The 21,694-nt window shown below is 41.6% G+C and overlaps 3 protein-coding genes across 4 annotated transcripts in view; 1 reads left to right on the forward strand and 2 right to left on the reverse strand.

Annotated features, from left to right (window-relative positions):
* LOC106810238 (cell growth-regulating nucleolar protein-like) overlaps positions 1–546 on the reverse strand; it is a 7,735-nt gene extending 7,189 nt beyond the window's left edge. Inside the window, exon 1 of one of the 2 annotated variants that reach the window (XM_014813527.1) lies at positions 532–546. The gene's annotated coding sequence lies outside the window, so the exon portion shown is untranslated. The other variant, XM_014813526.1, reaches the window with a different exon arrangement.
* A 223-nt stretch (positions 547–769) lies between these two features.
* On the forward strand, positions 770–11,139 carry LOC106810236 (zinc finger protein 271-like). The gene is made up of 3 exons (XM_014813524.1): positions 770–893; positions 4,992–6,626; positions 6,675–11,139. The coding sequence occupies exons 1-3, from the start codon at positions 891–893 to the stop codon at positions 7,320–7,322; spliced, it is 2,286 nt and encodes a 761-aa protein (XP_014669010.1). The 5' UTR covers positions 770–890; the 3' UTR covers positions 7,323–11,139.
* An 852-nt stretch (positions 11,140–11,991) lies between these two features.
* The window catches only part of LOC106810242 (angiogenic factor with G patch and FHA domains 1-like), an 11,655-nt gene continuing 1,952 nt past the window's right edge, over positions 11,992–21,694 (reverse strand). The window contains exons 2-13 of the mRNA XM_014813532.1: positions 20,704–20,958; positions 20,059–20,178; positions 17,123–17,356; positions 16,100–16,664; positions 15,529–15,683; positions 15,014–15,115; positions 14,393–14,561; positions 14,115–14,197; positions 13,691–13,821; positions 13,385–13,484; positions 12,543–12,928; positions 11,992–12,281 (exon numbers count right to left, since the gene is read on the reverse strand). Of these exons, the coding sequence (XP_014669018.1) occupies position 12,281; positions 12,543–12,928; positions 13,385–13,484; positions 13,691–13,821; positions 14,115–14,197; positions 14,393–14,561; positions 15,014–15,115; positions 15,529–15,683; positions 16,100–16,664; positions 17,123–17,356; positions 20,059–20,178; positions 20,704–20,958 (2,301 nt within the window). The 3' untranslated portion in view covers positions 11,992–12,280. The remainder of the gene's footprint in view (positions 12,282–12,542; positions 12,929–13,384; positions 13,485–13,690; positions 13,822–14,114; positions 14,198–14,392; positions 14,562–15,013; positions 15,116–15,528; positions 15,684–16,099; positions 16,665–17,122; positions 17,357–20,058; positions 20,179–20,703; positions 20,959–21,694) is intronic.

A 21,694-nucleotide genomic window follows, 5' to 3' on the forward strand; every position in this document is an offset into this window, starting at 1 on the left:
TCTAGTCTCTGAAAATACACCAGCAAACCTGCCCGAGTCATTCACTCGGGCATTCCTCCGCACAAAAGTATAGGCTCGCGTTGTAACCCTATCCTCTTGGGTTTGGGTTACATTATTGTATCTAGGTAAAGTCATGTAGAAGGAAACGGTAGGTTTTTTTCGCACCAATAGCGGCGTACGGGCCGCATTCGCAGCGCATGCATTTTGCATGCGATCTCACGAAATTTCAATGAACCCCGTTCTGTCCCAATATAACCCTCACCAAAATATAAAAAAGGTTATATGGGACAGAATTATTCGGTCTAGTATTAGTAGTAATCATGGTGATGCGCACGACGTCCCAACTTTATCCCGCGTCACTAGGGTCAGAATCTAAACCAGATAGCTGGTTTACTTACCCAAGCGATAGGAACAATATTACTGCTTAATGATAGTTCGTATGGGAATATAAATTACATTTACATGTAAGTGAACTATGTTTTAACGATGAACGCATAAAACACGCATGAAATTTACGGGCGCAGACATTACCATAACAAGTGGACATTAGAAAAGAAGCTGAGATTTTTGGTAGCAACTTTATTTGCTACGTCAAAACCATAGTTAAGTTATAACATATTTTATCATTGTAATAAAGTATATTGTAGGATATTTATTGAAGCTTATTCTGTGACAAACAGATTATGAACGAGGACTGGTTCGTAATCCGAATTAACCCGAGGCCTTTCTAATTCTATCATACCGTAAATTGCCACAAGTGGCGCTGGTGTGGAACAATGGCAGCCTTTGCTCCAAAAATCGATCCCAGAAAAATGATTAATAATATCATTGTTTTTGCAGCTCCCTACGGCTACAATTAAAGTGCGATTCATTGTTATTGCGAAGGACTCATGGTTGGTATTACGTAGTTGACGTTGTTGTCGTTATATTTGTCTAAAACTAACAATACATGATAAGTTAATAATCCGAATAGGACTGCTTTGTTATTTCCATTCTGAATATTGCTAATACTAATAGTAATACTAATAGTAATACTAATAGTAATACTAATATACCGTAACACTATTGTTAGAGATTTCTGTTCATAGGCTGAGCGTCTGATTCATTGATAAAATCGTTATCGTTAAATAACTTATCGTGGTAAAACTTACGGCCCAAGGATAGAGAACATGGGTCCCAATATATTGATGTAAATTACATTGGTTTTATTGGGACCCATGTTCTCTATCCTTGAACCAAACTTACGGGTTTTACCTACGGCTAATTGGTTTAGCTAGTTATTTTCAGTAGTTGTCGCGGTTATGTTTATATTTGTATCACCTCGTACTCTGTAACACAGGCACTTGGAGCGTTTCAATAAAATATAATGCTAAATAAATACGAAATTTATTTAATACCAAAGTCTTAATGTTTCTCTACTCTCTTTCACTTATTACTATTAGTATTAGTATTATTGCCGACAATTTCCTGTAAATTTTATGCCGTCCAAATGCTCATATGCAACACGCTGGCCGCCGCACGCTAGCTGCTGCACATCGACACATAAATATATAGCCGGTAGGAAAGCGTGCTGCCAAAATTCGCTCGACGCTCACTTGATTTCATACGAATACAACACAAATATTCAACCATTCTACTCTATCTTTGTTTCTATTTGAAGAACAGTGTTCACTTGATATAACTAGACAGTGCACTCACGGCGAGTGCATACCTCCGCCAGCGACATACGCCATACGACTGACGAACACACAAATAAGCCACGATATACGCCAGCGTACTGACATGTACACGCTGGCTTGCTGGCTTGCTGCTCGCTCGCTCGTAGCAGCCGCTCGTTGCTGCTGCTCGCTCACATGTACACGCTCGCTGGCTGGCTCGCTGGCTGACGCGCTAATATCGATCGCGCGAACACACGAACGCACGCACACAAGAGCGAAAACATAACCACCTCCAACTCCGTTGGGCGGAGGTAAAAACATACTGTCTGTGTTCATAACCGAGCTGTGTCACGCGAAATCACTCAAAGCCTGACGAAATTCTCGCGTTCGCTCCCTTTGCGCAGTTTATGTAAATGGCTGTCGGAATCAGGAAACACCCACCGGCACTCTTCGTGACCTTATTTTTGCGCCGCAACGCTGCAACGTTTTTGCAACGCTTAACTGGCAGCTTTGACGAGGCTCGTACGGGAGTTGGAAAGCAGCGTGGTAGTTTCCCAATATGCAGTGCGCCGCCTATAGCCCTGTACTTGCAGCCATTTCGTCAGGCTTTGTGTGATTTCGCGTGACACAGCTCGGTTACGAACACAGATAGTATGTTTTTATAACAAGTGAACACTGTCCTTCAAATAGAAACAAAGATGGAGTAGAATGGTTGAATATTTGTGTTATATTCGTATGAAATCAAGCGAGCGTCGAGTGATTTTTGGCAGCACGCTTTCCTACCCAGGGGTCGAAATTAGATTTTTATTATGGTATCCAATCCATTCGGGATACCAAGTATTGAAATCTGGTATCCCCCCCCAAAGATCTGGTATCCCATTTTTTGGATAGTAATTTTAACAATGTTGGTATTCAAAATGTTGAAATATGCAATAATAGCATTTGAAAATTATTAATATGTAATGTAATTATTATATAAAAACATGAAAACAGATTCACAGATATGCACAGACAAGTACACTGCAGACGTATTGTCTAGACACATTGTCTGGTTTTCTTGATACAATGTATGATCAACATCGGCCACGCTTGCGCTTGCAAATATGCTCAACAACCACTATCCCGATTTTGACGATTTTTTTTTACTATCAAAGCGGGATACCAAGCATTAAAATCTGGTATCCAACACAGGAATTTACCATCCTGCGGATATCGGGATACCGCTAATTTCGACCCCTGCTACCTGCTATATATTTATGTGTCAGTGTGCAGCAGCTAGCATGCGGCCGCCAGCGTGTGTTTGCAGATGAGCATTTACAGGAAATTGTCGGCAATAATAGGTGAAAGAGAGTGGAGAAACATTTTAAGACTTTGGTAGTAAATAGATTTCATATTTATTTAGCATTATATTTTATTGAAACGCTCCAAGTGCCTGTGCTCTGTAACTAGTCCGCAAGTCTTTTCCACTGACAACGGGACTTTGTTAGTTTAATATTCGTCATTGTTATTTGTTACAAATAGTTCAAAGTTATTTTCGTAAAGCATTTGCCAATTCACACATAGTTTGTTGGGTTTTTAAACTCCAATCTTATTTCAGTAAGCACAATAGAGTGACTGAGTCACATTGACATTGTTTTATATTGTTTATACATAATAATGTAAAGACAGGTAAACTCAAGTAATAGACTACAGTAGGAATGTTAGTCAACTCAGAAATAACTCAACAAAAGCTTAGCGTCAGTTAGTGTGAAATAATCAAATTAAATATATGATATATAATTTACACAATCAAATATCAGAAAATTCATGGTTTCATTATTATTTTTTTACTTGAATTATGCCTTATTTATGCCATGTAGTGTTACTAATTTCCAGTCACCATGCAGATTTTTTTTTTATAGATATATAAGTAACACGATATTAACAACATGTTAATATAATGGTATATTTTATAGCATACTGAAAATAGTGGCGAAGGCTAGAGAGTGTTATTTTATAATACATAGTTTCTGAATCAGAGTGGTACCCCCTCAGTGCTATGGTATTCCATAGAAGGGAGCCAAGAGGTAAGGTGAAGGTATATATAGGTTATGGTAGGGGTAATCAGGAATGAGTGTATGGAGCCCAAAGGATGGTAGCCAGAAAAACTTTTGGTAACCACTGCATTAATATTCATAAAATTATAAGCGATCAAGAATAGTTTAAGAAATAAATATGAACAGTCGGGGCCTAATCCAGGCCATTTTTCATACCGAATACCGGTCGCCCAAATTACGACCCCTAGCAAAACGCCTAAATTACAAAATTCATAAAACGCCCAAATTACAAAATTCATAAAACGCCCAAATTAGCAGAGCTCTGATGCAGATCCCCATGTTTCTATTGTTATGTAGGCACTGTTTTATAATAAAATTCTTATATGAGATCTATAATCTATTATCTGAATAAAATGTGTTGACCAAACGTCCAAATTTAATGTGATAGATAAGCATTTTTTTTAGCTCACCTTGACATCGTCAAGCTGAGCTATTGCCGTGGGTCGTCGTCCGTCGTACGTCCGTCCGTCCGTCAACATTTCGCTTCGGTCAACGATAACTCAGGAACCGTTTGGCCCACATGTTTGAAATTGGGTATAGTCGTAACTGCTATGCTCCCATATTAAACGTCCTATTTTGAAGCACGCCAGTCGACGTACTTTCGAGCCACGGCAATTTTTTGGCAAAAATGGGAATTGCTATTAGTCAGTTCAGGTTCAACGGATTTTGCTCATTTTTGGTATGTGAATGAATAAGGGCTAGGGGTTTTGATATATTTAAATTATGCAAATTAGGTAGGGTTTGGCAATTGTATAACATATTATATAGACACAAACAGTATGTGGTGTCACAATCGTCTGGTTCGTTTTTAAAGATATTATTGACAATATCTTTAGTGCAAAATTGGTATTTCCTCTCCACCCTGCCGATAAAACGTCTATATTAGAGTAAAGTTTTACAAAACATGTCGGAATGCAGCATAACCTATTTATTTCAAACGCCATCGCTACAAAGCGTGTATAGCGCCATCTACGGTCACAAATTGTGATTCATTTTGGTTTATAAATTATTATTGCGATATACAGATGGCAATCGTTTCTATAATGTACGTCGATGGTTGCTCAATTAAAACTGACTTCTTCTTACTCACTCATTTGTGTCCTTTTTTGTGGTGAGCTACAGTGTCATTGACACTTTCATTTTAGGCTCGCCACGGGTGCTCATATTCAGCAGCTAGATTAGCCCGTGACAGTATTGTGATTTTAACTCGCCTTTCTCTATTTTCATTTCTCCTCAGAACATGGCGTCCTCCGTCACTAGCAGCTGCTCTGTGCCGTTTCTCGTGAAGCAAGAGTTAACAAGTCTAGTGATGCTACCGGCGCACCAGAGCAGTCATCTTCGCGGACAAGCGGCGCCGCCGCCGTCGCTGCTGTTGGCGCCCGAGAGCATGACGACGCTCTACTACCGATGCATCTCGTGCAGCGAATGCTTCTTCACCGAGGAACGCTTCGTCGCGCATGCGAAGGCAGTCCACTGTAAGGTGCTCGTCTCGCAGGGGCAGGACCCGGGGCAGACGTCGGCCGTGGAGCCGAGCGCGTGCAACGCGGTGTCGAGCCACATGACGGTCGTTCACGCGGAGACGCTCAACCCGAACATCCTCAGCAATGGCACCTTTCTCCAGTCCGCGGCCGCGCAGCAGGGGAATCTCGCCGTGAAATCCGAGGCGTCGAATCTCGACTTTGGCATTCCCGGCCCCCTCGACTCCTGGCCGTGGAATTCCGCCGCCGACACCGCCAACTGGAAGAAACCGCCGAACGTCGACTACCAGTGCGACGGCGGCATGTTTAAAACCGTCGACAAGCGGGCAACCGAGGTCGGCGGTTCTCCGGCGATGGAGACGGACGACGACGACGACGGGCTGTGCGTGCTCGAGACGTGCGGGTATCCATACAGCGCCGCCGCCGTCGCCACGACGACGACGAACAGCGAGGAGTCCGACATCGTCGAGGCGTTGAAGAAGCTGCAGGAGGAGATCCAACCGCGCGCGGCGACGACGTCGACGATGCAGCGGGACGCGTCGGACGCCGGCGGGCTCCCCATCGTGACGGCCGTGTCCGGCGCGGCGCAGATACCGGCGCCGACGACGAGAAGGCGGCGTCGCGGGAGACCCTCCCTCGACCAGCGAGAGGAGGAGGTTCCCGCGAAGGTGGAGGAGCCGGCGGCGGCGGCGGTGCAGCCAGTTCACAGTCCGCCGTGGCGGTGCAAGGTGTGCAACGCCATGTTCGCGCAGAGCGGCCTCCTGAAGCGGCACGTCAACCAGCACCACTCGCCGAACAAGCCCGAGTACCGGTGCGGCTCGTGCGACGCGACGTTCCGCTGGCTGGGTACACTGCGCGCGCACCAGCGGAGCCACGACGGCCGCGCCAGCAGCGAGATGCCGTACAAGTGCGACGTGTGCGCGGCGCCGTTCCGCCAGCTCGTGCAGCTGCAGAGCCATCGGCGCGTGCACTCGGACGAGCGGCCGTGGGGCTGCGCGACGTGCGGGGCGACGTTCGCGCGCGAGACCACGCTCTACATCCACCGGCGCATCCACACGGGCGAGAAGCCGCACGCGTGCGAGCTGTGCGGCAAGACGTTCCGGCAGATTGGCACGCTGAAGACGCACCGCCGCGTGCACACGGGCGAGAAACCCTACCAGTGCAGCGTCTGCGAGAAGTCGTTCGCCCAGCAGGGGGCGCTGAAGGCGCACTACCGCGTGCACAGCATGGAGAAGCCGTACCAGTGCGGCACGTGCGGACGCACCTTCTCCCAGCTCAGCACGCTCAACAACCACGAGCGCCTCCACGCGCCGCCACCCTTCCCCGCCGAGCAGCCACCCTCGACCGCGCCGGCGCCCTTCCCCGCCGAGCAGCCACCGCCCTCGACCGCGCCGGCGCCCTTCCCCGCCGAGCAGCCGCCGCCGGCGCAGGCGGTGGCGCCCCCCGGCGGCGGCGGCGGACACCCGTATAAGTGCGATACGTGCGGCGCGGTGTTTGCGATGAAGCACGTGCTCGCGGTGCACATGCGCGTTCACACGGGCGAGCGACCGTTCCCGTGCGACGAGTGCGGAAAGACGTTCTCGCAGCGAGCGACGCTGAACAACCACCGGAGGGTTCACGCCGCCGCCGCCGCCGCGGGGGACCAGACGCACGCGTGCGGACGCTGCCCCGCGACCTTCCCCAACGCGCACGCGCTCAGCGCGCACCACGCCGCGGGGTCGTGCGGCGGCGCGGACGGAGACGCGACGTCCTCCGCTGCTTCCGCATCCTCTGCTGCTTCCGAATCGAAGGGGCTTCACCACGAACCGGTAGTGCCTAACGCGACGGCCGCGTCTTGGAACTGTGATACGTGCGGCGCGGAGTTTGCGCACCAGAGTTCCCTGAGCATCCACCGGCGGATTCACACGGGCGAGAAACCGTACCCTTGTGATCTGTGCGGGAAGACGTTTCGTCAGAAGGGTACTATGCAAACGCACCGGAGAATTCACACGGGCGAGAAGCCGTACAAGTGTGATCTTTGCAACAAGGCCTTTACGCAGTTGAGTCCGCTGAAGACCCACAAGAAAACGCACATTGAACGCAAGTTGTAACGCGAGTTTACACGTATTGTTGCAACGTGGTCGAAAACTATTCTTAAAAGCCAACTAAGGAAAGCCTAACTTAAAACCTGTTTGCTGCTAGCTATATAGATGATCATTTCCATTATCTCCCCATGTGGGATGTGTTTTTTGGCATACGCACAGTGTAGCGATCTCAATTAAATGCAGTTTTACTTTTTTAAATATGGGATGCTCTGATTAGTATTTATATTGTCCATGTTTAATGTATTTTACACCCAAGAAACTGAGATCAAAATGGATGTGACTTTTTAACCATGTTTCTTTTTGTGTACCACACCTTTTAGTTTCAGACATAGAGTCAGGTTGTCTTTTGAAGCTTCCATAATTTATACATAGTTCCTACAAAACGTTTAGGAACAATATGGTTACATTTCCACATGACTTTTTCCATGTACGTGTATGATGTATTGATTCTCACAAACTACGGTAACCAACTATAGGTTTACTATGAATTATCTTTTAGATTGTTTTTACAGCATCTAATTTTTTATGACGTTTACTTTAAATTTGATTTCCTAGATTTGACTGCCAGGTGTAGTCATGCACACACACACACACACACACACAGTGACGCAAAGGGATTTTCAGAATTAAAGATCCAGCTATTACTTGTGTATTCATATTGTACAAACTTGCAGCTGCTTTCACTGTCAGTGACGACGACGGATATTAGTGCATGTCGTCTAGGATTGATGCGCCCAATAGGTTGTATGTGGCCGTGTATGGAGTGATGGTAATCCCTGTACTGTAGGCTGCTACTAATGTATACATGTGGATATTGTAATGTGCTTTGAATATTGATTTGCAGCATGTATCTCATCATGTGCGTACTAGGTGTATTATCTATTATGCACAGTAAGCCATATATATATATATATATATATATACAACTTTGGAGCTTCACGTGTTTGATAGCAATGCATATATAGAGTATACATTACATATAAAAGTTACATTAGTACTACCAGCGTTTTTCTATTGTATGTGTGTGTACACACACTCGATCGCGTGTTGTGTATAGTTCATGACTTGTTACATGACAGTATCTATAAAGACGTATGTATTTAGATGCAGTTTACAAACTATTGGTTATCTCCACGTAATTGTGGATAGGTTATTTAATTGAAATGTATAGCGTACCCATGAAAAATTACCATGATCTTGTGCGGTCACGATTCACGATCCAGTAAATCATCGGTATCATAGCTGAATATTGCTTAACAGCGGTATAATCGTCTAGAAATGCACAGCGGTCGGTAATCTATTACGAAATACTTGTGCACTGGCTTCTGAGATTGTTGCCAGATAGCGTCATTCCGAGCATATCTATACAATGTGTAGATTTGTGTTCATGGTATCGTTAACATCTCGCCGTTTTGAGGTCCGCAAGCCCATCCTAGATCACCCACCGTAACTTAGTATAAATATTAGATTAAATATGCAAACTGGTCTTGCAAGATTATTCTTATTGTGTGTGAGAAATGTCGTTGACAGAGGACAATACCTAACCAATTTATATTTTAGTATGCACTAGTATACCAGAATGATTGCAAGAGAGAAACTGCAAGTGGTGATTCGTTACCCAAAATGGCAAGAGCAAAGTATGTGAATCATTTTTTTGGTGTTAAATATAAACTGCAAGGGCTTGAAAGTCCGTATCTCATGTTACAAGAAGGTCGACGAGTGGTCCACGAAAACATATACGTTCAATGACAAGTTGAAATGTTGAATGTTCAAAGATGAAACACTAATAGTTTATGTCTATCCAAAGTGAAATTGGTGCTTCCATAAATAAGTTTGCTGATCATTTCTTGCCACGTTGATACTAGACCAGGTTAGCAAACGCACGTAATGCTGTAATTGATGTAATACTGTGTGTATAGATATCTATCTATATGCCTAATAGCCTAACGCACAAGATGGACGATAATTGAACGCTAGCTAACCGCTCTCGCTAGATATGCAATTTATTGATTATTTTCTCGCACAAACCAGCAGGTACGGCATATTATGTAATAGGCGTTATATGAACTTGATCAGTGACCACGCATAGCATGGACGGTATAGGTAATGTTACCCAATAGCGGTTGTTGTAAAATTATCTTTGAATATTTTTATGCAAATATGATATTGTTATAAAAATGGTTCTAATTTCTTGATCGAGCCGAAGGATGTGGTTCTGGACAAGTATCCTTCCGGCATCATAGTGATTGGCTTTGGTGTAGAATCTCAACTTGGATTTCAGTGCTTCAAGCTTCATAATATTTCCATTAGCATATATATTATGTATATATATATATATATATATATATATATATATATATATATATATGCATAATACTCAGCCGCATATAATGTGCAATGTCCAATTGTCCATCCATAATGATTCCAAGGTAGAGACTTTGCAAAACTTTAGATGTCATAACTATATGCAGATTTGACTGAAAATGGAAGCAATTTCCTTGTTGGTGGTTTGATGCTTATATCTGTAGACATTTTTTTACAGAAAAAAACTTGATAAAAATACAACAGTAGGATGTTTGTGTAAATATGTATATTAGAGCTGTAAATGAGTAATTTTCGATTGCCAAATTACTTTAATTTGCCATGCATTCAACTAGAATTTCTGCCATGGTCATGCGGGCAAGTGTTGAATTTTTTATTCGTACCGCGTAGAATTCCCCACCAAGTCATGGAAATCTAACGAAACTGTGATGCATTTTATTGTTTACACAGTCACGTACACATTACGTGTACTCGTTCATATTTAGTCATTTATTTGCACTCGGAGTTTGCATGGGTGCGAAACATGACATGAACTGTACAACAAAGTGGACCAGTATAGTTTTAGTGGTGGTAAATTCAAATGCAAAATGGTCATTATTACATATATGCAGTTCGTTGTATAATTGGCGAGTGTATATCATTCTAACAAGAGCCTCATAAGTATTACTTAATACTTAAGTGGTACGTAAGTATTAAGTATTATTAAGTATTGCCTAATACGCTCTTGATTCCAAGTATGTAATACGGTATACCTTATGATGCATATGTGTAATAGAATGCAAGTGGTGAAGTTGCTTGGGTTTTGTGATACTCCAACGATAGCCAGCTAGAACTTTTTAAACGAACAAAAAAAGATCCAGCCTTCATGTAGGCGTGTAAAGGACTATTGGGAGTGTGAATCATAGGTGCTATGTTGCTGTTGATAGCAACAGTTACACTGAGTAGAGTTGTGGTCTAGTAGTACTTTAAACATAGTGATTGTAGTAGTGTTCTGTAGTGATAGCGTGAGTATATGTTATAACGTAGAAGCCATAAAAATCCAATGTTTCTATACAGTTGCAGTCTGTCATGAAGTGTTCAGTTCAGTCTGTATATTCAGTGTGTGTGTGTTATTTTTATTTGGTAAAGAGTAACCGTAGTGAATGACTCGGTGAATACCGAAGCATGGAATTCTCGTGCGGATGTTTAGTGCCGCGTTTGGAGCACAGTGCCACTATTGGTATACACATACTGCTTATGGCTAGTTGCAAGCAGTTGATACAGTTGTGCTTTAACAGTTGTAGTCTTTTAAACATATCCACACTGATGTTTATGTATGAAGACGATATAGCGTGTTATAAGTGTGGCAGTGAATCCACCTGCGCACGACCTGTGAATTATAGGCTTTCCTACTGTGTGTAGCAAAGACAAGATGAGTAATGGCAGCTGTAACGGCAACAGTATTGGCAGTGACTTCCTAATTCTTGGTAATTCACATATTCAGACGTCTTGCAGTCGTACAGGGCGCACGTTCAGAAAAATTGGCTGCTGTTGAGTTCTGTTTTGTACCGAGGCAAGGTACCTTCTGCATGTCTCTTCTGCATGTCTCTTCTGCATGTCTCTTCTTACACTGCTAAAGTAGGAACAAAGTGACCCTCATCTAACTGTGCTGTTATAAAATTATACTCGTGCTTATCAATGTTTAAATATATATATATATATATATATGCGATTAAAACTGATTTTCCACTAGTTCCATTTGCCACAAAACTACCACTGAAAATGACATGGATCTCTCTATTTAAACTTTGTTTTGTCCCATAAATTCACTTATTTATGATGTGATTATGAGGAAATTAAGACAACCAGTTGTCGTGTATAGTTTGTAGCATAGACCTATCAGTATGTATGTATGATCATTGATGTTAAATCGTATTTGAAAAAAAAGAATCTTGTGACTGAAATGAATAAATCTGCATTGATGTTGAAAAAAGGGTCTTAGTATGGTATAACTCTCGCTCACTTTCTTTTCTAAGTTGTGAATACCGTTGTTAATTGCATGGTGATTTGAGAGGGGCTAACAGCCATTTTAAAAAGGAATTTAAGATTTTCCAAAAACAGGTGTTCCCCAAACCATTGGAATTTCAAACAATGGCACATGTCAAGACCCATCAAGAGACAACAGACATGCTATTTAAGCTTATTAGCACAAGACAAACTAGCGCACCAAGGCTGCTTCAAGAACCTATTAGTGTTTAGTAGACAGACTTGACAGACAACCTGACAACTCTGAGATCGTTTCTAAAAACTTGATTATTTTGCAGACATCTGTGTGTAAAGTTCTATATCAATTAAAGATAAATAACAGAGCAAGTAGTTTGTATAAAAAATTTATATACAAAACATACCAGGATAGTATCTATACATTCGGGTATCTATTGTTGATGTGTATATATATAATACAATCCACCTGCTGATACACTTTATCATTTTGCCATCAAAACATGACAAAAGTTAAATATTTTCTCTATGAATTACACACCTAAATCATCCAAAATATTACATGTGAATCTTCGCAGATCCTTGCAAATTCCTCTGTACAGCATGCAATATCCGGCAACCTGCTTGATGATATGGTGAGACCACTATTAAACTTCTCCCTATCTGGAAGACAAGAAAACGAACAATGGCAACAAAACAAATACTTGCACACGGAAACTTGTGCTTTAGAGACAGATGTCAATTCTACATAGGTGGTTTCAATGTACAACTGTCACTCAAGAGAAACGCCAAACGGGTTTCATTCCTGTACGGGTGTTCGTTTTATTAATCGTGCCACACTAACTAACACAGGTTTGGCCATACTTTATCATTTCTGCACATCTCTCGTACGTATGAAACCATACCAGTGTTATAACAACTCACCATCCATCTCCCATCGGTTCAGTTTTAACAGTGACAGTCTCACCATCGGCTGAGACTGTGGATTGCATCGGAAGGATTGGATCTTGATGGAATACTCCACCTTGCTCCGCACCATCAGCATGTTCAGTGGCACCCTGCACAAACGTCATTGCCCTTCCAGTTGCTACCCGACGAGGTGGCACGTTCACTTGTTGCCCAACAGCGCCCTCTGGGGGTTGGGAGGGTGTCCCCGATTCGTCCTCGTCGTTGCCCTGGAGTTTTTCGAAGCGCTCCCGGGCGCGCGCCCACACCTCGGCCTGCCTCCTGGACTGCACGTTGTCCATAGACATCCTCACCGATGTTTTCGAACCCAGGCCAGCTTTCTGTGAACGTACCTCGACGTTAACCTGAAAATATTCAATTTTGAAGTTTTAGCTATCGTTTTTTAAATTTTGTAATTGCTTTCCAGCCACTATTTAAATAAACTGCATTATGAATTTAATTGCATTAACAATTTTTAATTTTTGCATCTGTAAAAACTTGTTGGAAGATTCAGCAATCACTTTACGTTTTAACAGATATCACAAAAAATTGAATCGAAGATAGAATGCAAAAAATTATTAGGGATCTGAAAACAGTCACCTATAATTTTTAAAACACTCTATTCTAGTGCACATTATACTTACAAATGACACCGTGAATAAATATCACCAAATTTATAAGGATACTAGTCTTGCAATCCCTACAGAATAATATTGTGAAGCCCATATATACATAATGGATACATTCTATAACCTCAAAACCATATGTTATATTAAAATAATAGTGACAATTGTCATCACAGACTATAGGTTTATGCTTACAGGCTCAGTGATACCAGTCATGTTCTTTCCCAATGACTGCCCCTCACTCCATCCCATCTTCTTCAACATCTTGAAACCAGGATTTTCAGAAGATATGGCTCTGCAAATAGAAACACGGAGTAACAGTGTTGCGTAGATATATTAAAAACAATTAATAAACTCACTCTACAGAGCGACGAGCGATAATCACAACATACACATCTCTGATATGTCTTATTTTGTTTTAGTAAGGAATAATTTACAAATGGCATTCTTTTCAAAACTTATCTTACAATCAAAACATTAATAATCATGATGTTGTCGTACCTATTCACCGAGGCAGGGGCTTCTTCCTTCTGATACGGATCATCACTTCCTACTGTTTTGCGCCGCACAGTTGATCTATCCATGTAGTTTGCGTTATCAATTGCTGCCTTATTATCTACATAGGCTGATGCCTGTTCAACCAACAAAATTTGTTAACACAAATGTACTGCAATTAAACTGATTTACGTAGACAGACGTTGTAAAATTCTATTCTGTTCATCACATATAAAACACAAGACTTTCACAAATAAACTGAACTAAATACAATTTTAATATGCGGCAATGTGACTAAACAGAGAGATTATTTTCAATAAGCAACCGCAAATTATTTTACAGGGTATATCTACGAATACATCACTGTGCAGGTGACGCCACCTATTAATGAATATATGTATATATTTATGGGTAAAGTTAATTTATATACCTCAAGTCCATATCGCTTCTTTATTTGTTTCAGCTGTTTTCTTCTAAGAGCTTCTTTTTCGGCTTTTGATAGCACCACATGTTCTGTAATAAACAACAAAAATTTCAATCAATTTATATTTAAATTCATGCAATTTCATAATTCCCATGCAACGACTAAAATAATCTATGAATTGCTGCAGGCATTCATATCAATGAAATTCAGAGAGTAAAACTTAATAAACGTAACGACAATGCAACTACTCCTTTTCAGTCTTGATTCAATTAGTATTTATTTACCTGTTTTTGGCTGTATCTGTTGTTGGGCAAGGGCAGCTTGCACTTGTCCTGGCTCACACTCATCACAAGTGTCTGTTCCCTCATGAATGTGAAACAGTAACCATGTTTCCACTCCCATTCTCAGCACATCGCCGTGGGAAAGAAGATACGCTTCACTCACACACTTAGCCTGACAAAGACAACAGGAAATGATAACTAAAAATGCACAGATGTAAAACACAAAAATTACAGCCTTGAAGTTCGTAACTATCATTTCAAATAAGCATTCCATGCATTATTGTTATTGTTAAGTATTATTGTTACTTTACTGTTACTTATACAAGTATTATTGTTGGTATTATTGTTACTTTGTAATGATCTAGCTGTTCATTATGGAAATTGCACGAAAGTTATAGATAGGGAAGTTAATATTGCATGGGTATTTTAATAGTTTAAACCAAATAATATTGTTCTCCTTTTTATCAACAACCTTATGATTTTTAATTATCTTTCACCTCATCACTTGGCAACAATATTTAATCCCATATGTCACTATACGCTAGGTTCCTTAAGATATACTAATTATTGCAGAACATGATTCGTGAGATTATGAGAGCAACGGTAAACACCGTAGAAACACACCTCCGACAGTCGCTGATCATTAAGAAAAGTTCCATTCTGACTGCCACAGTCGGTGACCGTGTACTGGCACATCGCTTCATCATACAAAACTTCTGCGTGTACCTGATAAAATTGAAAATGCCGTTACTACATTCTGAATGCCATAGTGTAAAAAAAACATTGCGATGATTGTGAATGAATTAATCAGTTATTTCTCCATAAAACAGGACATATACACAGAGATATATGCCAAATGAGTGTTATCACCCAATTCTATTATGGTATAGAGGCAGGAGGAGAAATCGGAGGCATGTATATCTCCACAGTTTTCACCTGACGGCAGTGTAAATTTGTAATCTGATGATACGGCAGTAATTAATGATGAACAATCTTTTCAATTCCATGAAAGAAGACTTGAACCCCCTGGTTTATGTTTTATCTTCATTGCCAATACCACCATAGCGTCAGCCGTGAAACACATATAAATCGACAATGCTACAGCAATAAACATTAAAACATTTTAGAAATTCCCCTACCTTGCTGACTTCAACATCAGGGATGCACAGACTATTGTTCTTCTCGCGTCCAATCTTTGCGCCCATGCACGTGACAACAAACAATGACCCTCGATCTACATGCTCGGAGGCCTGTACTATTGCTCGAATGCAGGGCGGCCATTGTGATGTCAACTCTGAAATAGAACATTCCTTACAGTGACTGCTGAGCTTGAAGTGCCAGATAAACTACTTTGACAACCCAAGCAACGTGCAAGTGATACCAAGTCGTTTAACGTCATTATACTTTATGTAATAAAACCAGACATGTATCACTAGTACTTGTGATATGCGTTTGGTGGCATGCATACAATAAACCTGTGCACCACGACTCTTGAAGTGTAAAGACTCTCAAAACGTCCAAACACAAGATGACACTATCTTTTCCAATTTATTATTAAAAATCAATAAACGATCAAAAGATTAATAAAGTTTTACTTACCCTGTATTACTATATTACATTTCTATTAGCACTGGACGTTCAGACCTACATGCACACTACTACACACAGCTCCACACTTCTAAAATGTAATGTTTAATGTTTCATACGAACCATTTTCTTCTTCTTGCAGAATTGGCTCAGTGGCAGTGGTTTCAATGACGTCACGGCCGTCACTGTTACTAGTGCTACTGGCAGAGCTTTCCTCGCATTCCCCTTCTTCCCGTGTGGACCCCTCTACACTGCCCTGATCACTATCGTACTCCATGCTTTCATCGTCCCCACTAACATGCGTCTTTACGCGAACTACCTTTGGCTTTTTCGTACGTCTCGCCTTATTAACGGTAAGCAAACCACCTTCGCCATTCGCAGCATTGAAAGCGCGACTGCTTTCATTGTCAATTGGCTGCTGCAGCTCAGCTAAACACGGATCACTGCTTGAGACTTTCTTACGGCAACCAGAGTCACTGCGATGGCCGTCCTCTACGTCAGCCCTAGTTCCACCCTTTGATTTCCGCCTGTCCCGTTTGTGGCTCTTTTTGTGATGGTGTTCGGACTTCCTTTTGGAATGTTTCTTATGTTTGTGTTTATGCTTCTCGAGATTATTATTCTCAGAGTCTTTCGATCTACGGATGCTCTTCGATTGGTGTTTGCGATGCCGCCTTTCAGTTTTCTCATCCTAAGAGCAAAAAAAAGACGTGTTACTTACTTTTTTTGTCTGTGCAACAAAAAGGTTCCACGACGGAGTCAATGTACTGGTAGAGATACCGAATAGAACGAAAACCCCAAACCTATTTCATTGACTCCCGCATGGTTTCAAGGAATGACGGTTTCAGTGAGAACTGCTTACAGGGGGCATTTACCATGAACCTGATGTCGAAGGCTCAGAGAATGAAGACTTTTCGTCATGCCAGTCACGGGGTCCTGCAGAAAGCGACCACAGTTTTGTGTGCACACAACGCCGGTAGGCATCGCTTTTGCTATTCAAACAAATGACTGGAGACCCAAAGGAAATGTCCATCATGTAGCAAAGTTTATACACTAGAACTTTAATAAATCGGTTGAACTTTGGCTGGATAACAAGTCAAGTGGTAATTAGCAAGTAATGATTATTCTCTATTTTCTGTAGGTTTGTACCTCGGATTCGCTATCAGTGCCTTTCTTTTTATGCCTCTTCTTTTTTGCAGTCTTGGTTTTTCTTGTGTTGTCCTCGTCTTTACGGGTGGGGTCAGCTGCTGCCCCCTGGTGGTACTGTGACTGGTCATAGCTGGGCTGTTGCACGGCAATTTGTGAGTGGAACTCGTAGTTCTGCGATTGTTCGTCGAACCGATAGTAGACGCCAGTTGTTGAATTATAATGTAGGCAGCGCTCCTGTAGGCAACAATTATTAAACATAGATTACGTTCTACAGCAAAACACTCGATCACTACAATTCCCTAATTATTATTTCAAAAATTCAAAACGTACTTCAGGAGTAGAAATTAACTTTTGAACAAGGGAGTCCAACGGACTCCCTGCCCTCAAAAAGAGGGAGTCCGCGGCAAAATGAGGGAGTCCGCAGTCTGAAGTTCAAAATTAAAGATATTAACAATAACCCATGTGCTTATTTTGAAGATTCATGGGGTTGCACGTCTGCCAAATTTTCTTTGGACATTTGCTGAAAAAATACAGTAATTCCGTGAGACCTTGCTCCGGAATGAACTAGTTCGTATGGCAGAATTTTCAGGGAGTCACACGGACTCCTGCATATGTCAAATCAGGGAGTCCGACAGTAAATCAGGAAGTATTTGACTCCGGACTCCCGTTAATTTCGCACCCTGGTACTTGCATTAAGGATACTCTACAGGTTTTAGGCAAAATTTTACCGATTTTTAATTTTCGACTTTATTCGATGGCTAACACTATGTGCCACCTCTGTATATATGCTCATTTCTCCATATAACGGTACATGTGAACTTTTAGAGCGTTTTGATTGCCCGCGTACACGTGTAGTAAGCAGCAGCTGACGTCACTGATGACGTCAGAGACATGATATTCACTACACCAGTATCATTCAGCATCAACCCTCCTACAGCTGTCATCTGCCAGTGATAGTTGAAATTGCCGCGCGACCGAAAATAGCCCCGTTTCCCTTGTTACACACTTTGCATTTAGGCGCGTGTTTGTTGACACATAGCTTAGTAACTGCATGCAGTACACATCGTACGCGCGTTTTGCATGAAAGTGCGGTGGTAACCTGAGTAACCTCGTAATTTCTCACAATTTCTCAAGGTGCATGGAACATATTACCAATTTAGTGGTGTCAGTTAGTCATGGATATGTCACAGTAAGTACTAACAGTAGATGTTTCACATACGTTCACCTATTTTGCACACAGGTGGTCGATCATTGTGAAAAATAGAAAAATGCTGATTTCTCCGTTTCGATTTCTGACATAGTAGCTGATGTATAAATGGATATTTCTCTGTGATTACAACTCGGATTAATTTAATTTTACACTAGTTTTAATGGTAACATATTGCTGTAAAAATGTGCGTCAGGGATTGTTATTAAGTGCCGTATTTTATTAGTTATGCCTCTTTATTCGCTAAAATTTTGTCCATATTGTGCTTGACATGTGGCAAAAAATGTGTATCCTCTCTCTTTCTGGTAGTTGAGAAATATCCAAAATACCATTTTTACATAAAAATTCAAAATAGAATTTTCAGGGAGTCACACGGACTCCTGCATATGTCAAATCAGGGAGTCCGACAGTAAATCAGGGAGTATTTGACTCCGGACTACCGTTAATTTCGCACCCTGGTACTTGCATTAAGGATACTCTACAGGTTTTAGGCAAAATTTTACCGATTTTCCATTTTCGACTTTATTCGATGGCTAACACTATGTGTCACCACTGTATATATGCTCATTTCTCCATATAACGGTACATGTGAACTTTGAGAGCGTTTTGATTGCCCGCGTACACGTGTAGTGAGCAGCAGCTGACATCACTGATGACGTCAGAGACATGATACAACCAGAATTTTCATGATATTCACTAAGCCAGTATCATTCAGCATCAATGCTCCTACAGCTGTCATCTGCCAGTGATAGTTGAAATTGCCGCGCCACCGAAAATAGCCCCGTTTCCCTTGTTACACACTTTGCATTTAGGCGCGTGTTTGTTGACACATAGCTTAGTAACAGCATGCAGTACACATCGTATGCGCGTTTTGCATAAAAGTGCGGTGGTAACCTGAGTAACCTCGTAATTTTTCACAATTTCTCAAGGTGCATGGAACATATTACCAATTTAGTGGTGTCAGTTAGTCATGGATATGTCACAGTAAGTACTAACAGTAGATGTTTCACATACGTTCACCCATTTTGCACACAGGTGGTCGATCATTGTGAAAAATAGAAAAACGCTAATTTCTCCATTTCGATTTCTGACATAGTTGCCGATGTATAAATGGATATTTCTCTGTGATTACAACTCGGATTAATTTAATTTTACACTCGTTTTAATGGTAACATATTGCTGTAAAAAAGTGCGTTATTAAGTGCCGTATTTTATTAGTTATGCCTCTTTATTCGCTAAAATTTTCAATTCTAACACACAAATTGATTTTTAAACAGTTTTTTCCATTTTTCTCGATAAATATAAAACTTAAAGAAAAATCCTGACGCACTATTTTGGTCCATATTGTGCTTAACATGTGGCAAAAAATTTGTATCCTCTCTCTTTCTGGTAGTTGAGAAATATCCAAAATACCATTTTTACATAAAAATTCAAAATCTTTGTGGTAACATAATTAGGTGCTGGAAATTTTATGAAATTTTTTGGCTTGAGCATAGAGATATATCTCCTCTATAAATAAAACAAGTGATTGATTCCATTCATTCGCCAATAAACGTTTAATCTTCATTAGAGCAATACCCGTGCAAAAGGTGGAGAGTATCCTTAATGAATTAGGTAAAGCTTTTATTTGGATGCACACACTGCGAAATTAATCGTAAGATATGATGATGAATGCAATATGATTTATACTGTGACGTTAACTAGTTACTGCATACTTGGTTCCACTTACAGAATCATAATAGTAGCCGGTGTTGAAATCATAGTATAAACCATAATTTTCGTCGTAAACGTAACCAGTTTGATGCATGGCATCCTCCGCTGCAGACTTTAGGCTTTCTGCAATCGAGACCTGCAAGGAAAGGCGTAACTTACACATTGTTCATCCTAATTAGTATAACTTACATTGGAAAGGATCTGTGATTTTTAAGACACTTGAAAAGAGGAATAATTTTAACACAAGAATTGGGAGAATTTCAATTTCTGATAGATATACAAGAACTCAAAAAATGTAGCTCTGTTGTGATAAGCACTTAGTAGCATATTTGAAGTGAGCATTTTACAAACACAAGATGTGACGGTAGAGTTATCTACGAATTACACTGTTGATATACAGTACAATATACACTGTTGATACAAGTGCTGTTGCTTATGGAATGTTTTTGTTCATCCCTGAAAGAAGCTAGGACCTTCTACTTCTTCTACTTCTACTCTATATTGGCACCATCAACATGCTGATGATTTTGCCAACGGGAGGCAATCTTCGTATATATATCTTCGTATAGACCTGTACAGACTAGTACTTATATAATGGTCATACATTCTCATGTTGGATTGATGCAAGTACGAGACTATATGGACCTGGATCAAGTTTTACCTGGTTTTCCCCATGGCTACTCAGCCAGGCAGCATCCTGAATGTCGGTTGATTTACTTATTTCTGAGGCTGTTGCAGAGACTGAGGTAGAGAGGGCATGCATAGGTAATTCCTCATTGCCACCTGTCCTCGGACTAACAAGTTCACTTGCTAAAAGCTTGTCAGTCTGCACAGCAACATCACACAATTCCTTCTTTCCTTCTTCTGTCGTTTTCTCTGATTTACACTTGTGAGGTTCTCCTTTCAACGTTATCACCTGTACAAACAAGTACAACAATGAATGCATTAATAACTTTAGGTGTTTCATGAGCATGAAGCTAGATTAAGGGCAAGTTCTGACAACACGCAAGTGAACACTTTCAGCACAAGGTAAAGTACACGTAAAAATTTGGGAGAATAACGTGCTAGTGTTATACACAACTTTAGTCACAAGACTCAAGACTAGCTCTACACACGTGTATTCCTTCACTCTGCCACAGGGCTATACAAACTACAGAAGAACCTGGCCGGCTGAGCCATTACCTGGCCGGCTGAGCACTTACCTGGCCAGCTGAGGCTTTACCTGGCTGGCTGAGCCCTTACCTGGCCGGCTGAACCATTACCTGGCCGGCTGAACCATTACCTGGCCAGCTGAGCCCTTACCTGGCCGGCTGAGCCACGGCACCACGGCCAGCTGAGCCATTACCTGGCCGGCTGAGCCATTACCTGGCCGGCTGAGCCCTTACCTGGCCGGCTCAGCCACGACTAGCTGAGCCCTTACCTGGCCGGCGGAGCCACGGCACCACGGCCAGCTGAACCATTACCTGGCCGGCTGAAACCTTACCTGGCCGGCTGAGCCCTTACCTGGCCGGCTGAGCCCTTACCTGGCCGGCCGAGGAAGAGTTTACAGAGGCGGACTAGTCTAAAGCCAACATGATTATTTTGCCAGCTATTGGCATTGCTACTACAGTAAAACTCGCATAAGTCGGCACTTTTGGGAGCAGCATTTTTCT

Source organism: Priapulus caudatus, unplaced genomic scaffold, assembly GCF_000485595.1.
Source record: "Priapulus caudatus unplaced genomic scaffold, Priapulus_caudatus-5.0.1 Scaffold422, whole genome shotgun sequence".
Lineage (NCBI taxonomy): Eukaryota > Metazoa > Priapulida > Priapulimorpha > Priapulimorphida > Priapulidae > Priapulus > Priapulus caudatus.

Excerpts from the sequence above, each read along its gene's own strand:
- LOC106810236 (XM_014813524.1), top strand. Across the intron at positions 6,627-6,674 it reads CACCGCCCTCGACCGCGCCG|CCCGGCGGCGGCGGCGGACA; the intron begins GCGCCCTTCCCC and ends GCGGTGGCGCCC.